Source organism: Mycteria americana, chromosome 2 (genome assembly GCF_035582795.1).
Source record: "Mycteria americana isolate JAX WOST 10 ecotype Jacksonville Zoo and Gardens chromosome 2, USCA_MyAme_1.0, whole genome shotgun sequence".
Taxonomy (NCBI): Eukaryota; Metazoa; Chordata; class Aves; order Ciconiiformes; family Ciconiidae; genus Mycteria; species Mycteria americana.
The window spans coordinates 98,751,490-98,773,514 of record NC_134366.1 but is presented as its reverse complement, the minus strand read 5'-3'; the positions used below and the strand labels follow the sequence as shown (position 1 = coordinate 98,773,514).

General features: G+C 44.4%; 1 protein-coding gene across 8 annotated transcripts in view; it reads left to right on the top strand.

The window, feature by feature from the left end:
• The first annotated feature begins 594 nt into the window (after positions 1–594).
• COBL (cordon-bleu WH2 repeat protein) overlaps positions 595–22,025 on the top strand; it is a 164,441-nt gene continuing 143,010 nt past the window's right edge. For 4 of the 8 annotated variants that reach the window (XM_075494109.1, XM_075494107.1, XM_075494108.1 and 1 more), the window contains exon 1: positions 936–1,121. In XM_075494109.1, the coding sequence (XP_075350224.1) occupies positions 1,078–1,121 (44 nt within the window). In that variant the 5' untranslated portion in view covers positions 936–1,077. Of the gene's footprint in view, positions 773–931; positions 1,122–22,025 lie in introns of those variants that run through there. The other 4 variants (XM_075494106.1, XM_075494111.1, XM_075494105.1 and 1 more) reach the window with 3 other exon arrangements.

The following is a 22,025-nucleotide window of genomic DNA, read 5'->3' as shown; positions in this document are numbered from 1 at the left end:
CTGAGACGTTAACGTGCCGCCTGCGTTGCCGCGAAGGCTGTGCCGGCGGCCCTTCACACCGCTCGGGGTGCGAGCCTTGCCGGGGTGCAAGGCCCAGGCCCAGCGTGCCGGGCTCGCACCACTGGGTTGCCGCAGCCCGGGAGAAGCCTGCCGTGCCGTGCCGTGCCGTGCCGTGCCATGCCATGCCTGCCCCATCGCAGCCCTTCTGCCCCTCTCTTGACTGAAGCCGCCACTCATTTTAAGAGTTGTTTGCGCTGCCTCCAAGAAAATAAAAAAATCTGTAGGAATAAAGGCAACAAGAAGCAAGCCTTACGCCGCAACGTTAGGTGCTGGGCAAGCCTTCGCTCCCCGCGGGGCCCAGCCGCGGGGGACAGCCGCCCGGCGAGCTTTGGCTTTGCCAAGTTTATGGCAAAAGAGGCGCAGGAGGTTGTCTGCGCTGGTGCCGGCGGTGGGGCTTGCCGCTTCTCCCTCCCGCGGGTTCCCCCATCCCCTCCTCTCCCCCGCCGCGGCGTGGGCGGCCGCCCCCGCAGTGCCCGCGGGGCCGCCGCCGTGTTTGCGTTTGTCCCGGCCGGTCACATGGAAACGGGCTTGCACGCCCCCGCCCGCCCTCCCGGGCTGCCCGGGCCGCGGAGCGGGCAGCGGCCAGCCGCGCCGAGCTCAGCCGCTCGCCCCCGGCGGGAGCGCAGCCCGCCCCGCCGCCTGACCCTCGCCCCGCCGGGCAGCCCCTTCCTCGGCGGGCGCAGCCAAGCTGTCAGTGCCCGCGGCCGGCCCGGTAAGGCGGGCGGGGGGCGGCGAGAGGCCGCCGTCTGCCGCCTCGGCGGGGCATCCCCGCCCGCAGCCCGCGGCCGGGGCGGGGAGCTGCGGCGGCGGCGCCCCGGGCAGTGCCGCCCGGCGGCGGTGCGGGGCGGGGAGCGGGGCCGGCCGGGGAGGTGGGCGTGAGGGAGTGGGCGAGGCCGGCTCTCACTCCTCTGCTCTCCTCTCCCGATCCCCCCCCGCCGCCGACTTTCGCCGGTGCCCCGCTGCAGGACCGCGTCCGGCCCGGCCCGTCCGTTCAGAAGCGGCGAGGGGGACCCGGCGATGGAAACCCTCGTGCGCCCCGGGGCCAGCAAGCCTCCCAGCGGGTAAGCCACCCGTCGCGACCCGGGACGGACCGGCCGCCGCTCGCCTCCGCGGGCGGGAGCGCCTCCGAGAAGCGGCAGCGGTAGCGGCGGCGCTGGCCGCCGGGCCTCGGTGCCTTCTCTCCCTCCCTCTCTCCCGCCTTCCCTCCCCCGGGCGGCGAGCCGCCGAGGTCGGAGCCGGCGCGCAGGTGTCGGCGCCCCGCCGCGCTGGGCGCAGCCCGCCTCGGAGGCGGTGGGGTGGCGGCGGGCGGGGTAGAGGGGGCACGGCCCGGGGAGCTGGGGTGAGGAAAGGTCAGGAGGGGGAGAGGGCGTCCGCTTCGCCTTTCCCCTCTGGGAGGGGCGCCCCGACCCTGCCGCCGTCGCTGCCCCTCCGTCTGCAAGACCGGCGAGGCTGGAGAGCGGGGTTTGGTTTGGGGCTTGTTTCTTGCAGAGGGCTGTGCGGGCTGGCCAGGCGCGCTCCGGCCCCGTGGGGCGGCAGGCAGCCGTCGCCTGCGGCTCCCGTCCCGGGCCGCCGCGGTTTGGAGCCGGGGCGCTGGGCGAGGAGGCGGCGGCGGCGGTGGGGGGCGCCGGGGGCGCTGCGCTCTCGGGCGGCTCCGGGGAAGCCGGCGGCCGCAGGCGGGGGTTCTCGCCTGTGTGCCCGCCCGCCTGCGTGCCAGTACGCAGCTGCCAGAAGCCTTTGAAAGGTTTGTTCAGGCGTCCGGGCCGCGGGTCCCCCGGCCCTACCGCACGGCCGCGGCGCAGGAAGGAAGAACGCTGCCAACCCCGAATTAAAAACGCCAGAATTTGCCAGAGGTTGGTCGGCGACCGCGGTGCCGGCCGCTGCTCCCAGTTCCTCCGGCCTTTCGGTGACAGGCACCGCTCTCGCAGTAGTAATGCTAAATAACGATCGGCCCTAGTGTAAACCACAGGTGGACTGGGGGTTTTTAAAGAGAAGAAACAAATGCAGGACATGCCAGCAAGTGAATTTATTAGTCTGTTAATTAAGCAACGAGAGCAGCAGCAAGATGAAGTCCTAAGTGATCGCTTTTGTCAGAGCACAAGCTGGGCAAGTTTTAGGAGCTGTGCTGTCTGCTCGCTGCAATTTACTGCTCTACTTCACACTGTCTGCACGGACCGAAAAAGGCTGCGATTGCTTCAGCAGCTTCTTTATTTTTAGTTCTAGCGTTTACGTCATAAATTAATTTTCAGATAAATAGAAGACAGCTTTAAAGTACATGCTAGTGGGCTACAGTAGTTTGGTTAGGTTTAATTTCCTGAGTTTCTGTGGTTGGTAGGAAGTCTTGTAGTGCCTGAAAGTAGAACAGGGAGCCATGGGTGAAGACAAGGTGCCGTTACTAGTGCTGTAGTAAGGAAGCCGTATGTGTGCAATGTTTCTTTGGCTTGCAGAGCATGACATAGCTTGCTGCTCTTCTTGTAAATAAAATGCTTAATTCCTGTTAAAAAATGAGCCTGTTTGATCGTGACCTTTTAAGCTAACCTTCTATGAAAAGCGGTAGATATAATGTACCTCCCCTCCCTGCATTTAGCTGATAAAATAGCATAGCTGCTTTCTCAAATCCTTGTGAAGAGGAGATCTAGGATGCCAATTTACGTGTGTGAAGAGTAACCAGCATTTCTCAGATGCAGTGCTGATTAAAAATTTGTCTTGATTGCTAGGTATCCAAAGATTCATTAAAGAGTTTGAATTTGAAGTGCGAAAGCGTGTGGTTGGTGGGTCTCGGAGGTGAGCACTGGGAGTCTGAGGGTGTTTCTGAACAAACCTCCTGAATCCTACGTAGCCAGTTTCATCTGTGTAAACCTGTGCGCAGCCAGACTCGGATATCACAGAAATGTATATGAACAGAAATTGCAGTAACTGCATTAACTTCAGTCGGATCGCTCCTGACATAGCTCAAGGAGGCGAATCCAGTCGTGAGGTGAAGATGTGCTTGCGATACTGTACAGCAAAGCGTGTGGGTGCTAATCCGCTCCTGCGGAAGCTGATGGCAACGCTATCGCGCCCACCAACGGGGCCTGCCAGTCTGTTTTATCTGAGCTGATTTCAGCCTTGAAATCCTGCTTCTTGCCTTCTCTTGCAAGTCCGAGGTTCCCAGCCTGGGTGTGCCCATGCTGTCAGCTCTGGGTTTCAGTGAGCGGTGCGTAATTCCCTGAGTTGCTAACATCCGTACTGGCAACCGGTGGATGTTTGGTCCCTAATCAGGTTTTACTCGTTCAATGAGGAAATCCGCTATGGCCAGGAAAAGAGGGCAGCTTCGTCTGTTCTTGTTGGTTCCCATATGAATCCAGATGTGAGCTGCGTCTATGGAGCATGCCCGGGGAACGCTGGCTTTTAAGGCTACTGTGGCAGAAATACTTTCCTTTCATGGCAGAAGAAATGCTATACGTGTTTCCAGCTTATTGATTGGGTTAGCTTGCAGTTATGAAAGGGAGGTTAAAATGACCGCAACTTCACAATTTTTAACAAAATTTAGGCAGAGCTGTTCTCTCTGTATGTAAATCATTAACAACAATGTTAGGAGTTTCCCTTGCTAAACAGTGAACAAATTTAATATATCATTTGGTACAGGGTAGAGCAGCTCTGCTGTGTGCTTTACACAGATAAATTGACTACATGTGTTTTATGGCACGGCTGCTTGAGAATTGCACATTTAAAAGCAGGATACTGTTAGGGTTTTTTTTGGTTTGTTTTAAATGGCAAAGGAAAATGCAGTTTGTGCTCGTGTTGCAGGGTTTTCCCCATTTCTCGGTTTCAAAAATAACTGTAGATTTCAGCACCAAGAATTTTATTATTACTAATTGCTAGGCACGAGTTTTGTAAAGCTTTACCAAGTTCATAATGCTTTATTTAATAAACATTTGTTTTAGCTTATGAAGGAGAATTTAAGACAATCAGTAGCAGCAGCAGAAATTAGGATTTATTCTTCTGTGATCATGCAACAGGTGCTAGAAGAGAGTAATGCGCTTGTTTAAAACCCACTGCCTTGGTGTGTGCATCTGCCCTTGCTTCATTAGGGAGAGCAGAGATAGGGCTCTCTGGGTGTCTTGAGTGGTGACTTTTTTGACCATAGCGTGGCATAATTGACTTAGGTTGGTCACAAGTGGCATAGAGGGCTCAAGCCTAAAATGAGGACTTAGAGGACCAGTTCGGTTCTGCTCCATTAGGAGCCTCGCAAAGTGCAGAGCATCTTTCCCTGTCACTGAAAGCATCTCCATCTCCCATGGAAAACAGCGGTTCGAGGGTCCTTCTTCGTGCCTTTACATCTGAGCACAGAAAAACTTCCTCTGGAGTCTTTACCACATCTGAGGAAAGCCTCTATGTTAAACAAGACGTACGAGTGCTTTCTTTAAGTAGGACCTTTATTTTCTGTGCTTCAGCTTCCTTCCCTATCTCACAGGGCCTTATGGTACTAATAAATATGGGCACACACTAGCACACCTACTTTGGAGGGACTTAATCTGCTGGATTGAAGTGACCCTGGACGACGGATAAAGGCTGCAAAATGTCAGTAACGCTCACATTCAGAACCTGGAAAAGCAAACCGCCAGGTACAGAGCAAGTTGCACATCTCAACTTGTTGAAACCTTTTCCTGTTATTTTATGCCTACTCCACATAGCTAAGCGGGTTACTTTGTGAAACTGCACATCCAGCTAAAAAAGAAAAAAAAAAAGAAAAAGAAAGGTTGTTATTATTATGCTTGTGTTTAGTGTGTTATTTGTAAACCTTGTCTCAAAAAGCCTGGAGGGTACAGAACAAGTCTGCAGAACATCTATGTGAACGTCTGCGTAACACTGCTTACACTGAACTCTCTCTCATCTTCAGATGTTGGAGGATTTAGGGTATACAGAAAAAACAGTGTAAGTAATCTGTAAATCAAAATTGAAAAACTAGGCGATTTCTATATGTTTCCTCTGCTTTGTATTTATATGAGATTTCAGCGTAATGTGCAGAGTACTGGATGGCAAAGGATGGTGACTGCAGTTAGAAATGTGGAGTAGCAGTGTGGTACCTGCTTTGAAGGTTGCTGCCTTGGCCAGTTGCAAGACTGACACTTGTGCTTTTGGCATTATCCTCCATGTTGTGTCCCTGTTTGTACGTGCACTGCTCCCGCGGAATTCAGACGGTGCTCTTACGTGCACACCTGAGACAAGGCATTTCTCTGTAATGCGTTTTTTAGCACTGCAGGCAGCATTAGCCCTATCCTCCTCTCACAAGTAGTTGGGTCCAAAGTATTTCTTTTTGTGTCAGTGGAGATAAGTCACATTAAATAAAACTCGGGTAACGGTGGCAGAATAATTGTGCTTGCTATTGCATAAAATGAAGCAAGGCAATTTTTAGTGTGTTTTGCACCTCTATATGAATGTAACTATTGACCCGATATACTGGAAGACATTTGTGTTTTCAGTCATGACTAATATCTCAGGATAGCTGAAGATAAGCAAGCTAATTGTAAGAATAAGCTAAATGGTGAGATAAACGCAATGCAATACAGTTCTGACAGCTCTTCTTTCTGAATTCCAGTTTCCAACTTCTCCTGTCTTACTTTTCCCCTTTTTTTTCTTTTTCCTTTCTTTCAGAAATCTGTTAGTCTTGTACCAGAGTAGAGGATGAAATAGATGGCTTCTTAAAGTCTCTTCCATTTCTGGGCTGTCTAGAATATTCAGGATTTGTTTTCACTCTCCCAGTCTCCCAATTGTCTCTCATTTTCTTTCCCATGGATATCCTTTGTATTTTTTAATCTTGCTCTTCTATGCCGCTCCTGCCACTGTTAGATGAAATTGAACCTACTCTTTCTTACTGTCGCCTGCCTTGTTTGTTCTTCATGTCTTTTCCCTTGTAAGTCCAGCTTCGTTTTTATGCAAGTTTTGCTCCTGAAAGTTTACAGGACATCTTAGTCAAGTTGCTTGTCTTCAGGAAAGCACTTCACTGCGCAGCAGGAGGTAGCGCTACGTTTTGATGGGACAGGTCTTACTTGCCACCCCATCTGGGCAAGCTGCACCAATTACAGTGAATTTCCAGGATGCTGCACTAGATAAAGTTGGGGAAAGTTGGGGTTAGCTGTAATTCAGAGCACTCGGGTGCAGTTTTAGATGATGGTGACCATTAAGGAAAGCAACTTCTTAAATACTTATTTTGAAGTCAGTTCAGTAAATACATGGCTGCTTTGTGCATATTTAATCTTGCTAAGGAAGTGGTATATTGCTTTTTGCTGAGTAATTGAGATCACAGTACAACCATGATTATGGCCAGATTGAAGGGATTTCTTTTGCATTCAAAGGACTGAGAGTTTTCTTCTATGTGTGTATGCATTCTTAAACATCTGTGGTGTTATAAATATCTGTTAAGACTCCTATTGTCACAGACTTGATTTATCTTACAAGCATTTATGAAGGCTTCCTAACAATATTCTTTTGGGTTAAAGAAGCACACGTAGGAGACTCCGTTTTATTTATATAGGCAAAAGTGTGAACATATTTACATGACCGGCTCCGAAAGCAGCCAGGAGGCCTGTGGCAGAGTTGGGGAACTACCTCACTGCTGCTGAATCGCAATTCAGTGCCTTAACAAGTGTTCCCGTGTCTGGCCTTTAGCTACTCTGTTAGCATCAGCAAACACTTCATTTTCTGGCAACGACTGCGTTCTGTATGCTGCAGCTTTTTGTGTTGCTCTGGCATTGTGATTTCCATGAATATTGACAGCTTTCAGACTTTAATGCTGCTTCTAAGAGATGGGGGGGTCTTTAGAAATTTATTTTTCTGTAGCGGCTTAAGCCAGCTCCTGCATTAGAATTTGAGAATGGGAAAAGACTTAAAATCTGTGTTTTCAGCTAAAATTGTGATTTAAGTATCTTTTAAAAGTAGCCGCATTCCCAGCTAATGGAAATTACAACCTTTATTAACATATTAATCCTCTTTAAGTATAGAGTGTTTCCAGAGCTGTTAGTTGCCCAGTGAGGCAGGCTGCTTATCATTAAATAAGTGATGCTGGGAATAGTATATTGTTGTCATAGTTTCAGCATGAGAGTGTCAGCGATGAGCCAGGGACTTAACCCATGCCAAGGAGTGAGTCACAAAGATTGCGTGGCAGGGCTGCACTGCGATGGCACTGACACACAAAATCTCCTCCCGCTTCGGTCCCCTCGCACCAGAAATGTTGTCTTTTCGGTTTCATGATTCCCCCAGCTAATAAGCTGCCTAAGATGCTGTGCATTTGTGCAGAGCAGTTGTCATAATCAGAGAAGTGAGGAAAAAAAATTGATTGAGAATGTTTTTTCTGTTTATGTTCCTTTGTTCTCACTATAGCTTCCAGATTGAGAGTGTCTACAGGATAAAAAAATTTACTTCTTACTGCTGACCCAGTAAATTCAACCTGATATTTGCGTGCAAAGCTGTGCTTTATGTGTTCCTTGCAGTGTGTTGTATGGAAGAGAGTTGGCAGTCTCCTCCGACCGTTTCAGTGATGAAATGTGAGTTATAAAGCTTTCTCTGATACTCAAAAAATGATACAACACTGGCATACTTTTTTTCTGCTGTTTTTTTTTTAAGATGGTGAGCATCATTAAAGCAGGTAGGAAAGGTGGAAATTAAGTGAGAACTTGGTGTAGGCTGGGCCCGAGGCACTTGCAGAGGTGCAGCAGACAGACGGCGTTTTTGGGTTCAGTTCTGTGCTCTCCAGTGTCTTATTTTTATTAAAGGAGATTGACCTGCGCATAAGTTACAAAGTTGGTCTGTGAGTTGCTCTGCCTCTCTCTCTCCACGTTACTGTGGCGTATGCGAAGAGAACAGCTCAGGAAGGTGTGATGGAGAGTCCCTCACGTAAGGAGTCAGCAGCCAGGTAATTAGGGAACTTGCTTACAGAAATCCCACATTCGAGGACCTGCTTGGTACAGGAGGGGCTGAGGTTTAAACCTGCGGTAGCTTTTACTACGCTGAATTGCCAGGACCACCCGGCAGCCTGGAGTCCTCCCTTTTTCTTTGAGCAAGAAGCCAAATAAACACAAGCCTCACTATTCCTGAAGCTGTTGTGTTGCAATCGATGTTTCCATAGCAAGCTCTAGCAATGACCCAAAGGCTAGAAGAAAATACGGTCTTTCTGAGCCGTGCTCGTTTTGTGGTGCTAACAGTGAAAACTTCCTTTACTCAATAAAATAAACGGATAAGATGCAAAGTTATACCACTGGCATGGAGCTTGAGAAAGAAAATTACATTTTATGTTATTAGTGTTCTAAATATAGCTGTATTGTAAGGTTCAACAGCACGTACCAATCCAGAAGTACTTAATCAGAGAAGTGTTACTTCATGTTTCAGCAAGGGTGGCTAACAAGCAGTACAATTCTTTGTTTGCCGTACCTGTTTTCCTTCACTGTATGTTGGGTTTTATTTATATTAATGCATGCTGATCCGATCGACTGGTACCGATGTTTTATTGTGAAGTTGAGCCAGAAGGGTAGAGCTCTGTTGTTTTTTGGTAATCAAGGGTTAATGACTTTTTTTTCCCTTCTTTTTTGAAGACCACACAAATACATAGGGATTTAAAATGGGTAACATTGATGAGATGCTTTCTGAATTTTCAAACATTGTTTTAATAAACTTATCTGCTACCATTCATAGTTAGATGATATAAAACCTCTTTATATTACTGCTTTTTTGTTAATAATTTTTTGATGGTTTAGTTAGACTAGAGAACAACAAAATCCAAGGGCCTGAGTACGGATGCACCACTGATGACCAGTTGCTGCCATCTCCCAGGTCTGATGGTCGTTCCTGTTGGTCTGCTGGTCCCCCTTCCTCTGGAAAGGCAGTTTGTTTTTTTGGGGTGAGACTGCTGGATTTCTCCTTGGTACTTGCGTTACGTGGTGTCAGGAGACGGTGTGATGGTGACATGAGGAGGAGTTTGTCCTCCGAGGCTGCACGAAGGTCCTCGTGTTGGGATGTATGTAAGATCCACCAGATGCAGAATCAGCTCGGTCAAAGCCAGCTTCTCCAGGGACACAGGAGGAAAGCTGCGAAAATCTCTGTTTTATATTATCTAGATGACTTTTGTTTTAAAAGATCTTCTCTTCCTTCCCACCCCACACATCCTGCAGTGGGCGTTCTCCCATGCTCGCCCCTGAGGTCTGTTGGGAGCTGTGGCAGGGGCTTTCTAATGTAACAGAAAATAAAGTAGTAAATTCTGTTCAAGACCCTTTAAAATACTAATACTTCTTTTATTTCTCTTGTGTAGAGTTATTTTGGGATATAAGCATTATTTTTGTCCTGCTTTAGCAGGTTCCAGAAAGATAATAAAAGCTCCAAGTTATTTTATAATGAAACATATTATTTCATTTTTGTTCTTACTTCTGTGCTTAGACGGCTTTTCTTTCTGCATTTTCCCTTTTTGTTTGAGGTGAGTATCTTGCACATGTAGCAAAAATAACCACTTAGGTAAATACATCAAGGATGGCATGTCTGATTTTACTGTGCATGGGACATGTATTTTCCCCTCTGGTTTTGTCTGAGAGTGCCACGAGGGGAGTCTCCAAAATCAATAAATAGTTTCAGTCAAATTGGAAGAAAAAACTGTTTCCTGTGCTTTTCTTCGATCTCTCCTCCTGTTGCAGAGCTTTATTTCTGAACGGCACAGCAGTGGTTCTGGCTGTTGATGGGGGAATATCTTGGTGTGACTCCAGATTCCTTCTTTTCCTTTTTTTTCTTTTTCCTTTTTTTTTTTCCCTTTTCTTTTGTTTTTTTTTGAGTAACTTCTCATGGTACTTGGTACCAAGCCTACACTTTCATGGATGCCAAATAAATTACTCCCGGGTTCCCTGGGGGTGCAGCTCATGTTTCAGTGTCAGCACAGGTTTCTCTGCTGGAACCGGGCTCCTGGTGTTGCTCGCGGTCGCTGCTGACAAATGCTCTGACCAGTCCCTGTTAGGACAGGGCTTTCTCCTTGGGAAGGAGACCAGCTTTTGGCTTCTGCTGTGATTAAAATCTTGGTACTGTGACACCTTCAGGTGCTCCTAAGACTGACTCTACCCATTCATTAAATACAGCTACAAATAGGTCAGATCATGTTGCTAAACTGCCAGTGTCGTAATTAACACAGTTATTTATTTTGCTTGCTTTTAATTACCTCTGTTTCTCTGCCTGTGCTGAACTGGAGAGTCACTCGGTCATCTCACAGCACTCAGAGCAGCATCGCACGCTAAAATAATGTTACCATGTCAGATGTGCATAACCTTGTGCTTTTCGAGACACGCAGTCTTTTTGCTGTCTTGTTTTATGGTTCCTTAAGGTCTGTTGTGCAGCTCCGTTCCCTGGGTAGTGCCTTGTCCAGAGGGAGACAAACTGGGACCAGTTTCTGTCCTCGGTGAGTCCCGAACCCTTCCTGTACCCAGGGAAGCTGCGGATCCTCCCGCGCTGGGCTGTGTGTCGTAGTGGACGTGCCTGAGGTCAGCCTGGCATGGGGATGCCGGGGAGGAACCGGTGTGCCAGGACATCAGCCTCGAACTCCATCAGGGCTTTTATAAACCAGAAGATATTTTTGCTCCCGCGCTTACGTTAGTAAGTTGAGGATTGCTATCTTCAGATCAAGTTTGTTATTCCTGAATATAATGTGTTCATGCAAACCTTTTCAAACCTGACTTTTCTGTGGTGAGACAAACGCAGATGTATCCGTGTGTGATGGATAGAGAGTCCAGGGTCAAACTTGAAAATAGCAAGAAAAAAAGATGATAGCTATACCTCACCTTTTATGTGGGTAATTACAGAACAGTATTTCATCTTAAATTTAGAGAGTTGTGAATTTTACAAATCACTGTGTATTTAGGAGGAGGATAAAAAGTTATACTGCGGTTTTAAGTAATAAAGTCAGTTGGCTTATTTTGTCCCTTCATTTCAAGCCTTGTAGATTGTACCACCTTCGTAAAGCTATCTAGAAAGAGACTATCCAAGCACAGTCCTAGAACTGTACAGTGATGATTAAACTGTTTCATGACAAACATAAAGTTGCTTTTCTTCTTAACTTTTAAGCAAATACAGTTCATTACATCCTTCTTCCAACTCTTGCATGGATTTGTAAGAATCAAGAGAATACCTTGCTAAAGAGTAGTTAGTTATTCTGCAACTAGTATTTACCCAGTTTTCAACCTCACAGGTATCAGGAAAAATTAATCTTGTAAGGAAAATCGATTATACTTTTGGTGAAGAATTCTTCTTTTTGAAGAAGACAAATTGTGAATTTTGGAAATAATTGAATATCAGTGGATGAAAACTGTTACTTTATTTCTTTGCTTTTAGTAGTTCTGTTTTGCAATTAATAAACAGTGTCTCAGTAGGTTTTAGCATTTGATGCCAGGATCAAAATACAGGGTCTTCCCCCCTCACCCCAGCTATGTTGTGTCTTTCCGTTTTTTTGAAGGTTTGTTTTCCTCCAGCCTCATATAAGGCAAACCAGGGATTTCGTTTTTTTCTTAGAAGCATCCTTTTTTTTTTTTTTTTAAGGCTGTTAGTTTCGTATTGTACAAAATGACTAGGAGAGGCCGGGCAGATTCAGAGTCTATCTGTTCCCATGGTTTATTGGCCTCTTTTGGGACAGAGACAGAGAGTCTGCTTGCACTTGCTGGAGTATGAAGTGCAGCAACAGCAGTGGTTAATTGTTTAATGCAATATTGGAAATGGGGCTTTGGTCAGCTGCTCTGAAGCAGCTTGAATTTACAAGACCCGTTTAGCATGGAGGAGAGTGGGGCATAACTATGTTCCCGTTGCCCTAATATTCAGCTTTAGAGCTGAAGGGCCTGTGGAGTTTGGTTTTGCTCTGCTTCACTTGCCAGGCTGAGGTGTGCAACTCCCAAGCAGCTCTGCTGAAATCTCCGGGTCTGCTCCTGCATCAAACAGGTGGGAGAGGGACCGGCATGGGCTTTACTTGGGCAGGTCGGTGACATGGTTGTGGGTGCTCTCATCCCTTTACTGGAGGTCTGGTTTATATTTTATGTTGGAAGTAACAAAAATTAGGTATCTCATTTTAAAGGGGGGTGAGTTTGTGTGTGTAAGTAAAGATAGGCAAGTTCAGTGCCTATATTCCCTTATATTCTACACATATGTTTGCTTTGCTTTATTGGCATGATGGTAAACTTCAAAGTATTTTACACCAGTATTTTACAGCTAAAGACCTCCTGGACACTAATAAGATACTGTTCATACTGGTTAAGGATACTTAACCAGTTAAGGTCACTTGTCTAAGTGACCTTTAACTGGTCACTTAAACTGGTCACATACTTAACGGGTTAAGGTCACTTGTTTTTGTTCTCCCTTGTTCTTTTTGCAAGACCAGATAGTGCTAATGCTTTTTTGAAAAGCCCACAACTTGTCATGCCATTACGCCAGCCTTATTTAAGAATACTGCTCATCTATATAATTGTTTGTTGTTTATTACTATGTATTCTCAAATTAGCCGTAGTTAGTTTGGAATGAAATCTCTTTGCATTCAAGTGGTTAAATACCATACTTTCTCCTATTAAAAATGAGATCTAGGACTACTGGAAAATATTTTACAAAAATAAAACTGCCTGAAGTATAAAACCTGTTTATACAGATACCCTGGGTTTCTTGCCATGAAAAGCACCGTAAATTCCCCGTGCTGCTTCATTTTCATAAGGAGTTACTTGGAAAGAAATACTGCTTGCGGTGCATTGCCAATTATTTATATACTAATTTGCTACCTGAGAATAATTTCAGATTTTTAAATTTGGTTTAGTATTGAAGTGATGGGGGGGGGGAGGTCTTAAACTACTTCATATTTTACAGTGCCGCTTAAATTTACCTGGAAAGAAACTGGCAGCGCTGAATTTTTTTTTTTTTTGGGGGGGTGGAGGGCGCGAATTAACCTTTTAAAGTGGTGTAGGAATGAACAGTTTTCAGTCATTATTTTTTAACGTAAATTCCCACTTACCTGTATTGTTACAGGACAAACAGCTCTGTGCTGTATATAAAATATTAAGCTGTCTTCACATAAATAGTCCCTGTGTGCAGAGCTTAGGTGCCAAATTTGAACAGGAGGCCACGTACAATGACGGGGGGCAGAGCTCTGTTCTGCCATCGTTAGAGAGGACATGCGTGTCAGCCTCTGCTGCAGATCAGCCCTTCAAGTGAATGACCCAAATAGTTGAAAAGGGGAAATATATTCTCTTTCTTCTCTTTTATAGGTTATCTTTTGTACTTCAGCCTTTTGATTAATCTCAGAGAAATAATCTAGCTTATGCTGTTTCTTTTTTTTCCTGAGCAGATGGTAACGAACGTGTCACTAGCATGGAGACTGAATTTTCCTTCCCGGCTTGGCCAGGAAGAGGTAGGCAGAATTACTTGGGAAAACATAATGTGGAAGCTCAGATTGCAAAGAAACCCCTCTGCCCTGTTTAGCACCTGGCTACACCTGTGCAACAGGATTCAAATATTTATAAATCTTTCATAAGCATGTTTATTTGAAGACAAAACCCCAAATCAGCAACAGGGGTTTTCCTGCGTTAAATTGCTTTCACCAAGCGTTATTTAAAGTTAAAACCTTAAAACTCCCTAGAGACACTTTTCTCAATTTTCTATGCAGCTTTTTCCTTTAACTGAGGATACTGTCATCGTGTATAGAAAGAAAAACAGTAAGTTCAGTGGTAGTCAATTGTACTATAGTGATGCAGTTAAGAGAGTAAAAACAGTGGTTGTCTTATCTTCCAGCAACCAGATGAACATTTCGTATAAAACTCAGGAAACTGAGTTGGAGGCATCGTGTTCCTTTTGTGCCTTCTGAAGTGCCTGAGATTTGTTCCACAATGCTTATCACAGAAAATATCTCAATTCTTCAGAATTAAATTATATAGGCATAGAGAGGTCCACACAGGAGCTGTTTTGGAGGCTCCTTTGCGTGACGTTGGTGAGTAGTACACGTGTAACTGCTTGGGAGTGGTGCGAGGGAGGCTTAGGCTATCGATGCTTCATGCACAGCTTTAGTCCTTGCTTACAGGTAGGCTTAGTAGCAAGCCTTTGTACCAATGGGTAGCACAAGGGAGAATGCGCGCGTGGCACCGATCTGTTTTACTGCAGGTAGGAAGAAATACATTTTTCTTTGATCCTACTAGTTTGGTTGGCGCACTGGGCATTTAAAAGCAAATGTATGGCTGTTTTAGGATTCTTTGAAAATTGCAGCCTATCTCTGAGTTAATGTGTTTGTATTTCACACGGAGTTGCGGATGGAAGATTAAAAGCTGTGCTTTGGGCAACGTGTGTTGTGTAATATTGGAAATAAATGCTACTGTATGGGCCCTTGCTTCTGGAGCCAGCATGTCCACTGTGTCGTACAGCTATGCTGTTCCTTCCAGAACTGTTCTGAAATCTATTTACATCAAGCAAATGTTGAAGTCATGGATGGATTTATGAGGATAATGATCTGACAGACCATGCAAGCTTATACATTATAAAATTTTCTGTACATGGGGAAACTAAGTGTTCCGTGATGAAACTCCTGTTATTTAGGGAGGTGGTACTGTGAGGTGAAACAAAATTTGGGAGGTGGCTTGTGTTCTTCAAAATGCACGTGGAAGATGAGGACCGAGGGATATCTGCTTTTATTGCTGCACAGTAGGTTGCAGCCGTGTTGACATCTGATGCGGACTCAAAATTGTCTGAAATTCTGTATTGGCTTGTATCACTCGGTGCTTATGAGACACAGTCAGTGTGTTTCTGTGGTTTGGCAATGGTGCCTGCAGATTTCACAAGTGGTGGAGTTCGGGTCTTCATGGTTTTATTAAAATGGATTGAAAGTACATGTACATCCCTGGGAGCTCAGAGTAAATAGAGCTCACTTGGAGAGAACACTTGGAAAAAAAGAAACAGTCCCTTGATAGTGAAGTTTATTCCTTCTGGCCTTTTTTTTTAATTCTCTCTTGCAAGTTTCTAATTTTGTGGCATGACAGAAGAGGAGAATCGCGTACTTGAATTTGTATCTGGAGTAAAGTTATCGCTGCTCGGGGGCTGCGTTATAAAAGAGTTGGAAGGAGCTCGCTCTGCCATGGCTTGCCGTCTGACAGCCACGCTCTGCTCGGTCTCGTGCTCTTGGTCCTTCCAGGTCTCGTCCACAAACCTGTAGCTCTTCGCAGAGCTGTGACTCCCCAGGTAGGCTTCGACAGTGCTTTCATGCCTCTAATGCTGTCCTTACTGCTGACATTGGCCCAGAAAGTCCCGAACCCCGCAGACCCAAGGAGCGTGTGTAAAGACACAGCAGGGCATGTGATAAAGGAAAGGTTTAGAAATGCACAGCTATGTAAATCGCTTTCCTCAAGCCGCTTGTCTTTTTTCTTTCCCCCTGACATCTTTCAGTTCTCTCTGCTGTGTTCTCTCACCGGGGGTTCCTGTGCTGCAGAAAAAAGAGGAAAAACGTGTTCACAAAATAACAAGTTAACTTGTCTAGGTATAGTAGTAATCATAAAGTTTTACATTATTAGATGTAAATTTTACCACCAGCTTGTTAGAAGAAACACTTAAAAATTTTAGATTTAGGCTTATAGGTAGGATTTTAGGTAAGAATAGAATTACTTTTTTTTTCTTGCTTAGTCTGATTCCAGCTCCCTTCAAGCTTAGGCGATAAGAGTGTATTCTGATACACACCTTTGTAATTGCATAAAATTGATGAAGCCATATGGCCTCTGGTTACAGATCTAAATATTGGCATCAATTAATTTATTATGTCTGAGTGTGTCTGCTTAAATCGGTCTGTAATTAATAATGCACCATCTTTATTACAGTTTGCATAAAGAAATGTATTCTAATAGAACCGTATTTCAATGAACACTGAAATGAGAGAACAGAGTAGGTGATAATGCACTTATTTTTTTACAGTGAAAAATGTTTTCCTTTTTAAATAGCACTTTATACTTCATTGCATTAAATTATTTTTGTCACAAAGTGGCTCAATTTCTATGCACGTGTTCAGTAAATGGAGTTATATTGGCTTAGTACTTCAGCACATTAATTTTTTTCACCCTGTCTCAAAATGTATTAATAATAAAAACAAGTGAATATTGTGTAACTTTATGATACCATTATATAAGTCATGAAGTTCAGTTTTAATAATGAAATTAAATGTAATATACAAAGAGCAGGGACCTTTTCATCTGCAAAACTGAGTTAGTATTGAGTGAAAGTTCAGAACTTTACTGGTGCCAGTTTCATTTCCCAGCAAAGCTGAAAGTAATGTTTTAATGTCTGAATCCAGTTCTAAAAAAAATACACTTGTGAAAATACGGGATTTTTCACTTTATGCAGCAAAAATACATGGCATAACTTGCATATTTTGGTTTCAAAGTGAAGAAATTCTAGTTTAAATAAACTGCAGCAAGTTGCCTTTTAGAGAAAGGGGAGGGGGAAAAATGGTATTTTTTTCCCTCCCTAGATTAAGTTGTAATATACGAAGCTTTTTTTCCTCCTTCAAATCATCTCTCTTGAAATGACCAAATCAAAAAGACTTTTGTTTTGTGAAGCCTGCTTTTGATTAACTTGACTGAGTTTTATTTACCTACTTAATCTGAACCATGCCTCCTCCTTATCGTGTAAAGTCGCTTACTGTTGCTAAATATACCAGTGTATTTTAAAGAAGCAAAGCTGTGCGTGAGTACGACCCATTCAGAGCGGGGTTGTGGGGTAGGGAGGGACCTGCTGGTAACCCGAGAGCAAGAGCAGATGCTAAATTAGCAGCTGGATCGTTAGTAACGAGCCCACAAATGTCTGCTGGGAAATGATCTTCTTTGGACGCATGTAGCGTGGGCGTGTGGGTTATTCAGAGTTTCTAGCATCTAGTTGCTCTTTACTCGTGACTCAAAGGAAAGCCGTGGAGCCGCGAGGATTTTTATTTGTGGACTGACTGGAAACTTGTTTTCGTTGAAAGTATGCTCTGCATTTATAAATTGTTATTATTGTGCGGCATTTTTTTATTAAGGCATGAAATTGGTAAATGACTGCGAGTGCAAGGAGATTGCTGGCAGTGTTTTAGTTACGGAGTTAAGTAAAAAAGACTAAAAGACCTGTGGAAAAGCAAGGAACATTGTAAGGACACCATTAATAATCCCAGGGTTATGTTCTCTTTTCACCTTTAACATTAATAGGTATCAACCATTGACTGCAGTCAGAAATAGATCAGATTGTGGCTGGATGAGACCCTAAGTCGTGACTGAATAATGATGACTAGTTAGTGATGTATGTTAACTGGTAGCCAAGCAGGAGAATCCAAATAAATAAACATCAGCAGGGAAAAAAAATAAGTGAGAGAGCTGTCAGAAAAGTGCTATTTATTTGGGAGACAAAACTTTAATTTGTCCAAGTCTTTTTGCTAATATGTGGTTGAAATCTATCCAAATGTTTAGTGGAGCTCGCTGCGGTCTGCTCTTTCGTGCCCCCCAACTAGAGCACACCTTTGCCCACTGCAATACTCTGGACTCAGCTATGACGAGGAGTATCTGTCTGGCTTTACTTTACGTTGAAAACCAATATATTTCTCTATTCCTTATGTCAATGATTATGTAAGTGTGTGTACCTACAAGTGACCATTTCCCCACATTGAAGAAAATGTCTTTTTTTTTTTTTTTTTAGCTTACCAATGTGGTGAAAATTATTCAACTTTTTCTAATATAAACAGGTACAGAATAGAAAAATGGTATCTGCATACCATGGCCCTTGTGTACACCAAAAGCTTTTGTAATTTCTTTGTTAATCAGGGAAAAAAGCTTTCTTGTGGAGGGGAAAAAAGCCTTCTAGCTGACTAGCATGACCATACCAGTGAAAGCCTTGTCGTTGGCAGGATTATACTCAACAAAGTAAGATTGCGGTGTTCTGAGACAGTGGCTGTGATTTAAAAAAAAACAACCAACGAACCCAAAACCAACCAAACAAAAACCCCCAAATGAACCCTCTTCAAACTCATGTCTGGACACCCACGCAACAGTGATTTAAGGTACGAAGGTGCTGTATCCTGTTCAGCTTTCCTCCTCTGGCATTTCCACTCCAGTGCCAGGAGCTGTCTGAAGGTCAGGTGAAAGTTAAGGCTTTGGGGCTGGCAGCGAGGTTTTCAGTTAAGATGTCAGGAAAGGCTCTGCAGGTCGGAAAGATGATTCTGACAGGAGCCCCCTTCTAGACGCAAATCTCTCGGCTATTTCAGAGAGGGATGCACAAGCTGGATCTCCAGTTCGAGGCTTTCCTATGCTGGAGGGGATGAAGAAGAAACTTTCAAACAACTTTTTTCATTTGAGAATCCTTTCCTGCTAAACAACCTGGCAACTTAGGCTAGATCTTCCCTCCTTTTCCCTGAAGAATTAAGCATCTGTGTGAAAGAGAGGGAATGAGTTGAAGTCAGTGGGTTTCTATGGGAGTATAGAAGCCCAAGGAAAAAAAAAAAGCATAACCGGTTTCGGATTGTGTAGTGGCTATTTACATTAGCCTGAATATGGAAAAATATTGAGTTCGTGTAACTTGTTAGAAAAAGGCGGAGATATTGCTTGTTTTTTATGTGTGCATGTGTACACACACATAACAGTATCAAGTTTTAATTAACATGTTAATAATGTCTATGGTGGAATAGTGCATATGCGTGAAGACCATATAGTGTTACTCAGTTCCAAGTACATGCATGGGGGTGGTTTTATTTTGGGAGGGGAAAAAAAAAGTTCCTCTCTGGTAGCTTTTTTACAGGGAAGTTAAGGAGTGTGATTCTTTAGTTGCCTTTTGGCGAGGAATTACTTTTCCATCTTTGTACACATTACTGTAATTTAGCGTTAATGGAAAAACAGAGTAGCTTGGTGTAAATCCTCCAGACAATACACCCCATTCTAGTGGGGATTCAAAATGTTCTGCTGCATAGCTGATGTGCTGGATGAGACCGCTGTCTGTTGTGAAGCAGGTGGGATGGAGAAGGGAGAGAGTTAGGCAGTTCTTTGTGATCACCAGGCCAAGAGCAGCTACAAGTTTGGTGTTTGGGATTTGTGGGTTGGGTTTTTTTTCTTCGTTTTGTTTTAATCTAACGAAATGCTTTTAAAAAAGAAATGAGTGTCTCCCCATACCGCACTTTACCGTGAGCCTTTGTCTCCAGCATAGAAGGTGACACTAGCGCTCGGAGAGCGGTCAGGCTGTTTCTGTGTACAGTTGTACAGGTTAGCCAGTTTGCTCTGTATACTTTTATCTTGCAGTATTTTTCTAAATGACAGTTCCATGCAGTTTTGTTATATATTCACTTCCATGTTTTAAGCCCAAACAAAAATTAGCCTGTGCATTACAGTCTGTAAAATCATGTAGTTATTCAAATACTCGTTTCTGCGTTGATTTGTATCTGCTGTCTTATATCTGGTGTGTTAGTTTTGAAGCTTTGGGTAGTGTCTGTTGTTTTTCATTTCCAGTGTTTAATGACAGGTGTAAATACGAGAATGCATTGCGTGGTCTCTGCATGTGAGACTCTCTGTATTACAGAATTTCATTTGATTCTGCTTGCCTTCCTGAAGGCAGCACATCCCCAATGTACCTTAACACTTCTTGAACAATTCTGTTTTCTTCGTAAACAGGACTAGATATTCAGGACCAGAGAATTCCTGTTTGGCCAAATTCTCCTCAACTTGTTTGTACCAGTGTGCATCATTTTCTAGTGCTTCCTAATTTCATGTATGATGTGTGATGATAACATCATGAATGACCTGTAAAGCCCTGGATCACCTCCATGTAATTTTGTGGCAGAGTGCTGTCCATTGCACGTATAGGGAAGAAACCAACCATAAACTTCAATCTCTGCTCATTTATATCAGTGTAAATCAGGAGTATTTCAGTCTAAATTGGTGATTTGAGAGACAGTAGTCACTGTTTTTTAAGTGATGTGAATCTTTAAAACATCATCTTAATATAAATTATATAGTCATTTTAAAAAGGACTATTAATGCAGAGAAAATGTTTATAATTTATCATAATTAAACATCTCTGGGGATTGTGGGAGCTAGCCTGGAAGGTCTGGCTCTTCAGCCTGAGGCTTTGGTCTTCAACCCTGAGCTTGGGTTGTGTACAAGAGCCAGCAAGGTCAGTTAGGGAGTCTGCAGAACAGACCTTTTAAGATCACGTAGGCAGGAGCTTAAACAGCACTTGGGATTAAACTGTTTACCCGGGTGTATGCATCCATATTCTGTCAAATTTTATATCCTTTGAAATTGTGGTTAAAACACACTCCTCCTTGGAAGTGGCTGATTGAAGTAAAGTCTCTCTGTGGAGTTTTATGTAAAGACCCGGGGGCTGCCTCAGTGCTGCATCTTCTGGGAGAGAAACAGCACAGAAATAGCGAATGCGTGGTTTGATGCTTCCTTTATCCTTACTCTAGTTCCTGAGCTGCTGCAGAAGCTGAAATACCTCAGGTACAAGTTAGAGCAGCCCCTTGAGAAACTTTAGTTGTACATCTAAACGTTGTTTATACAAGTCATTTTTTTCAGCAAACCCTTTGCACTGGATTTGCAGTGGGAAATATTTTCCCTTAGCATACGGCCTAATGTATTTTTATAAAACTTCTTTGCAAATTAGAATTGCTGCACAAGGGCCAGACTCAGAAATGGAGTCAGTTCATGTGTCTAGGACAGGTAAATTCTGCAAATGCAGGCGCAACAGCAGATGCCCTAACTGTGTGAACCCGTTCCTGTGCCTACCTTGTGTCTTGCTGGTTGTGGATGGGGCGCGGATAAAGCAGTTTTATTACACAGTTTTGGGAGTGCAAGGCTAAATTAAAATACAGCAATAATGAGCAAAATTCTTTCCAGTCCGCCACTGCCATCAGAAAGGAGAAGCAGTTTCTTACATTGTGTGTCTTTTGGTTTGTTTAATTCCTTTCATTACAATATTGTCCTAGCCCCTGACCATGCAGTAGGTTTCTGTAGCAGATGTGCAAAGGTGGCGTTTTTTGCTGTTGGAAATTGCAGTGGATTTTTCCAACAGCTCCAGCTGTTGGGAAATCCAGTTTATGCATTCAGACAGAATCCTCATGGTTTTTTAACACGTGTGAATGGAGGTGTTGAAGACCAAAGGAAAAAAAATGGACATGGCCTGGGCAACGGGCTCTAGGTGGCCCTGCTTGAGCAGGGGGGGTTGGACTAGATGACCTCCAGAGGTCCCTTCCAACCTCAACCCTTCTGTGGTTCTGTGATTTCTGTGTTTTATGCTGCCACTAAGGTGTGTGAATTCTGTTCTGGTTTCTGCAAGGTAGGATAAAAAAGAAGGGGGGGCCTGACGGGCCTTGGCGAGGAGGAAGAGTATTAAGAAATGCTCATTAAAAGGTGTCGTAAGCCTCCGACGGGTATGGGAGCCTCTGCAGATGTTCTCTCCTTAAGGCCTTTCAGTGGTATACCCGCTTCACTGCGTGTTTTAACACAGATCCAGTATGCTGTAGCATTTCTTCTCCTCCCCTGCTCCCCCCAACACATTTCATACCCTTTCAAGTCTGCCACGTCCATCGTGTTTCTCTTGCTGGCTACACCTACCTCTCAAGCCTCCATCCCACTTTTTCGCCGAGCTGAATTTCTGGCACGTCACGCCCTGCCAAGTTACTGCTTTGACTCCATTGCTTTATAGGAAAGCCCGTTGATGCTGACTCCAAACCGTTCAGCCGGGTTACGTGCCCCTCTGTGCTCAGCAAGCAGGTGTAAAAAGAGTCTGCTCCTGTGTGCAGGATTATTCTTGGCCAAAGTGTTTCTAAGATAACACAGGTGTTGCCACGTATAAACCCACTTCAGAGGGGAGGGTGTGAGCAGGCTTCGAAAAGAACAGGGCATAAACAAGGCAGATCTTGTGCATTTCTGTGGCACCGCAATCCCATGAAACCTGCCCAGAAGAGAAGCCAGCTTGTGGAGAGATTGCTTCATGCTGTGTAAACTGAGGTT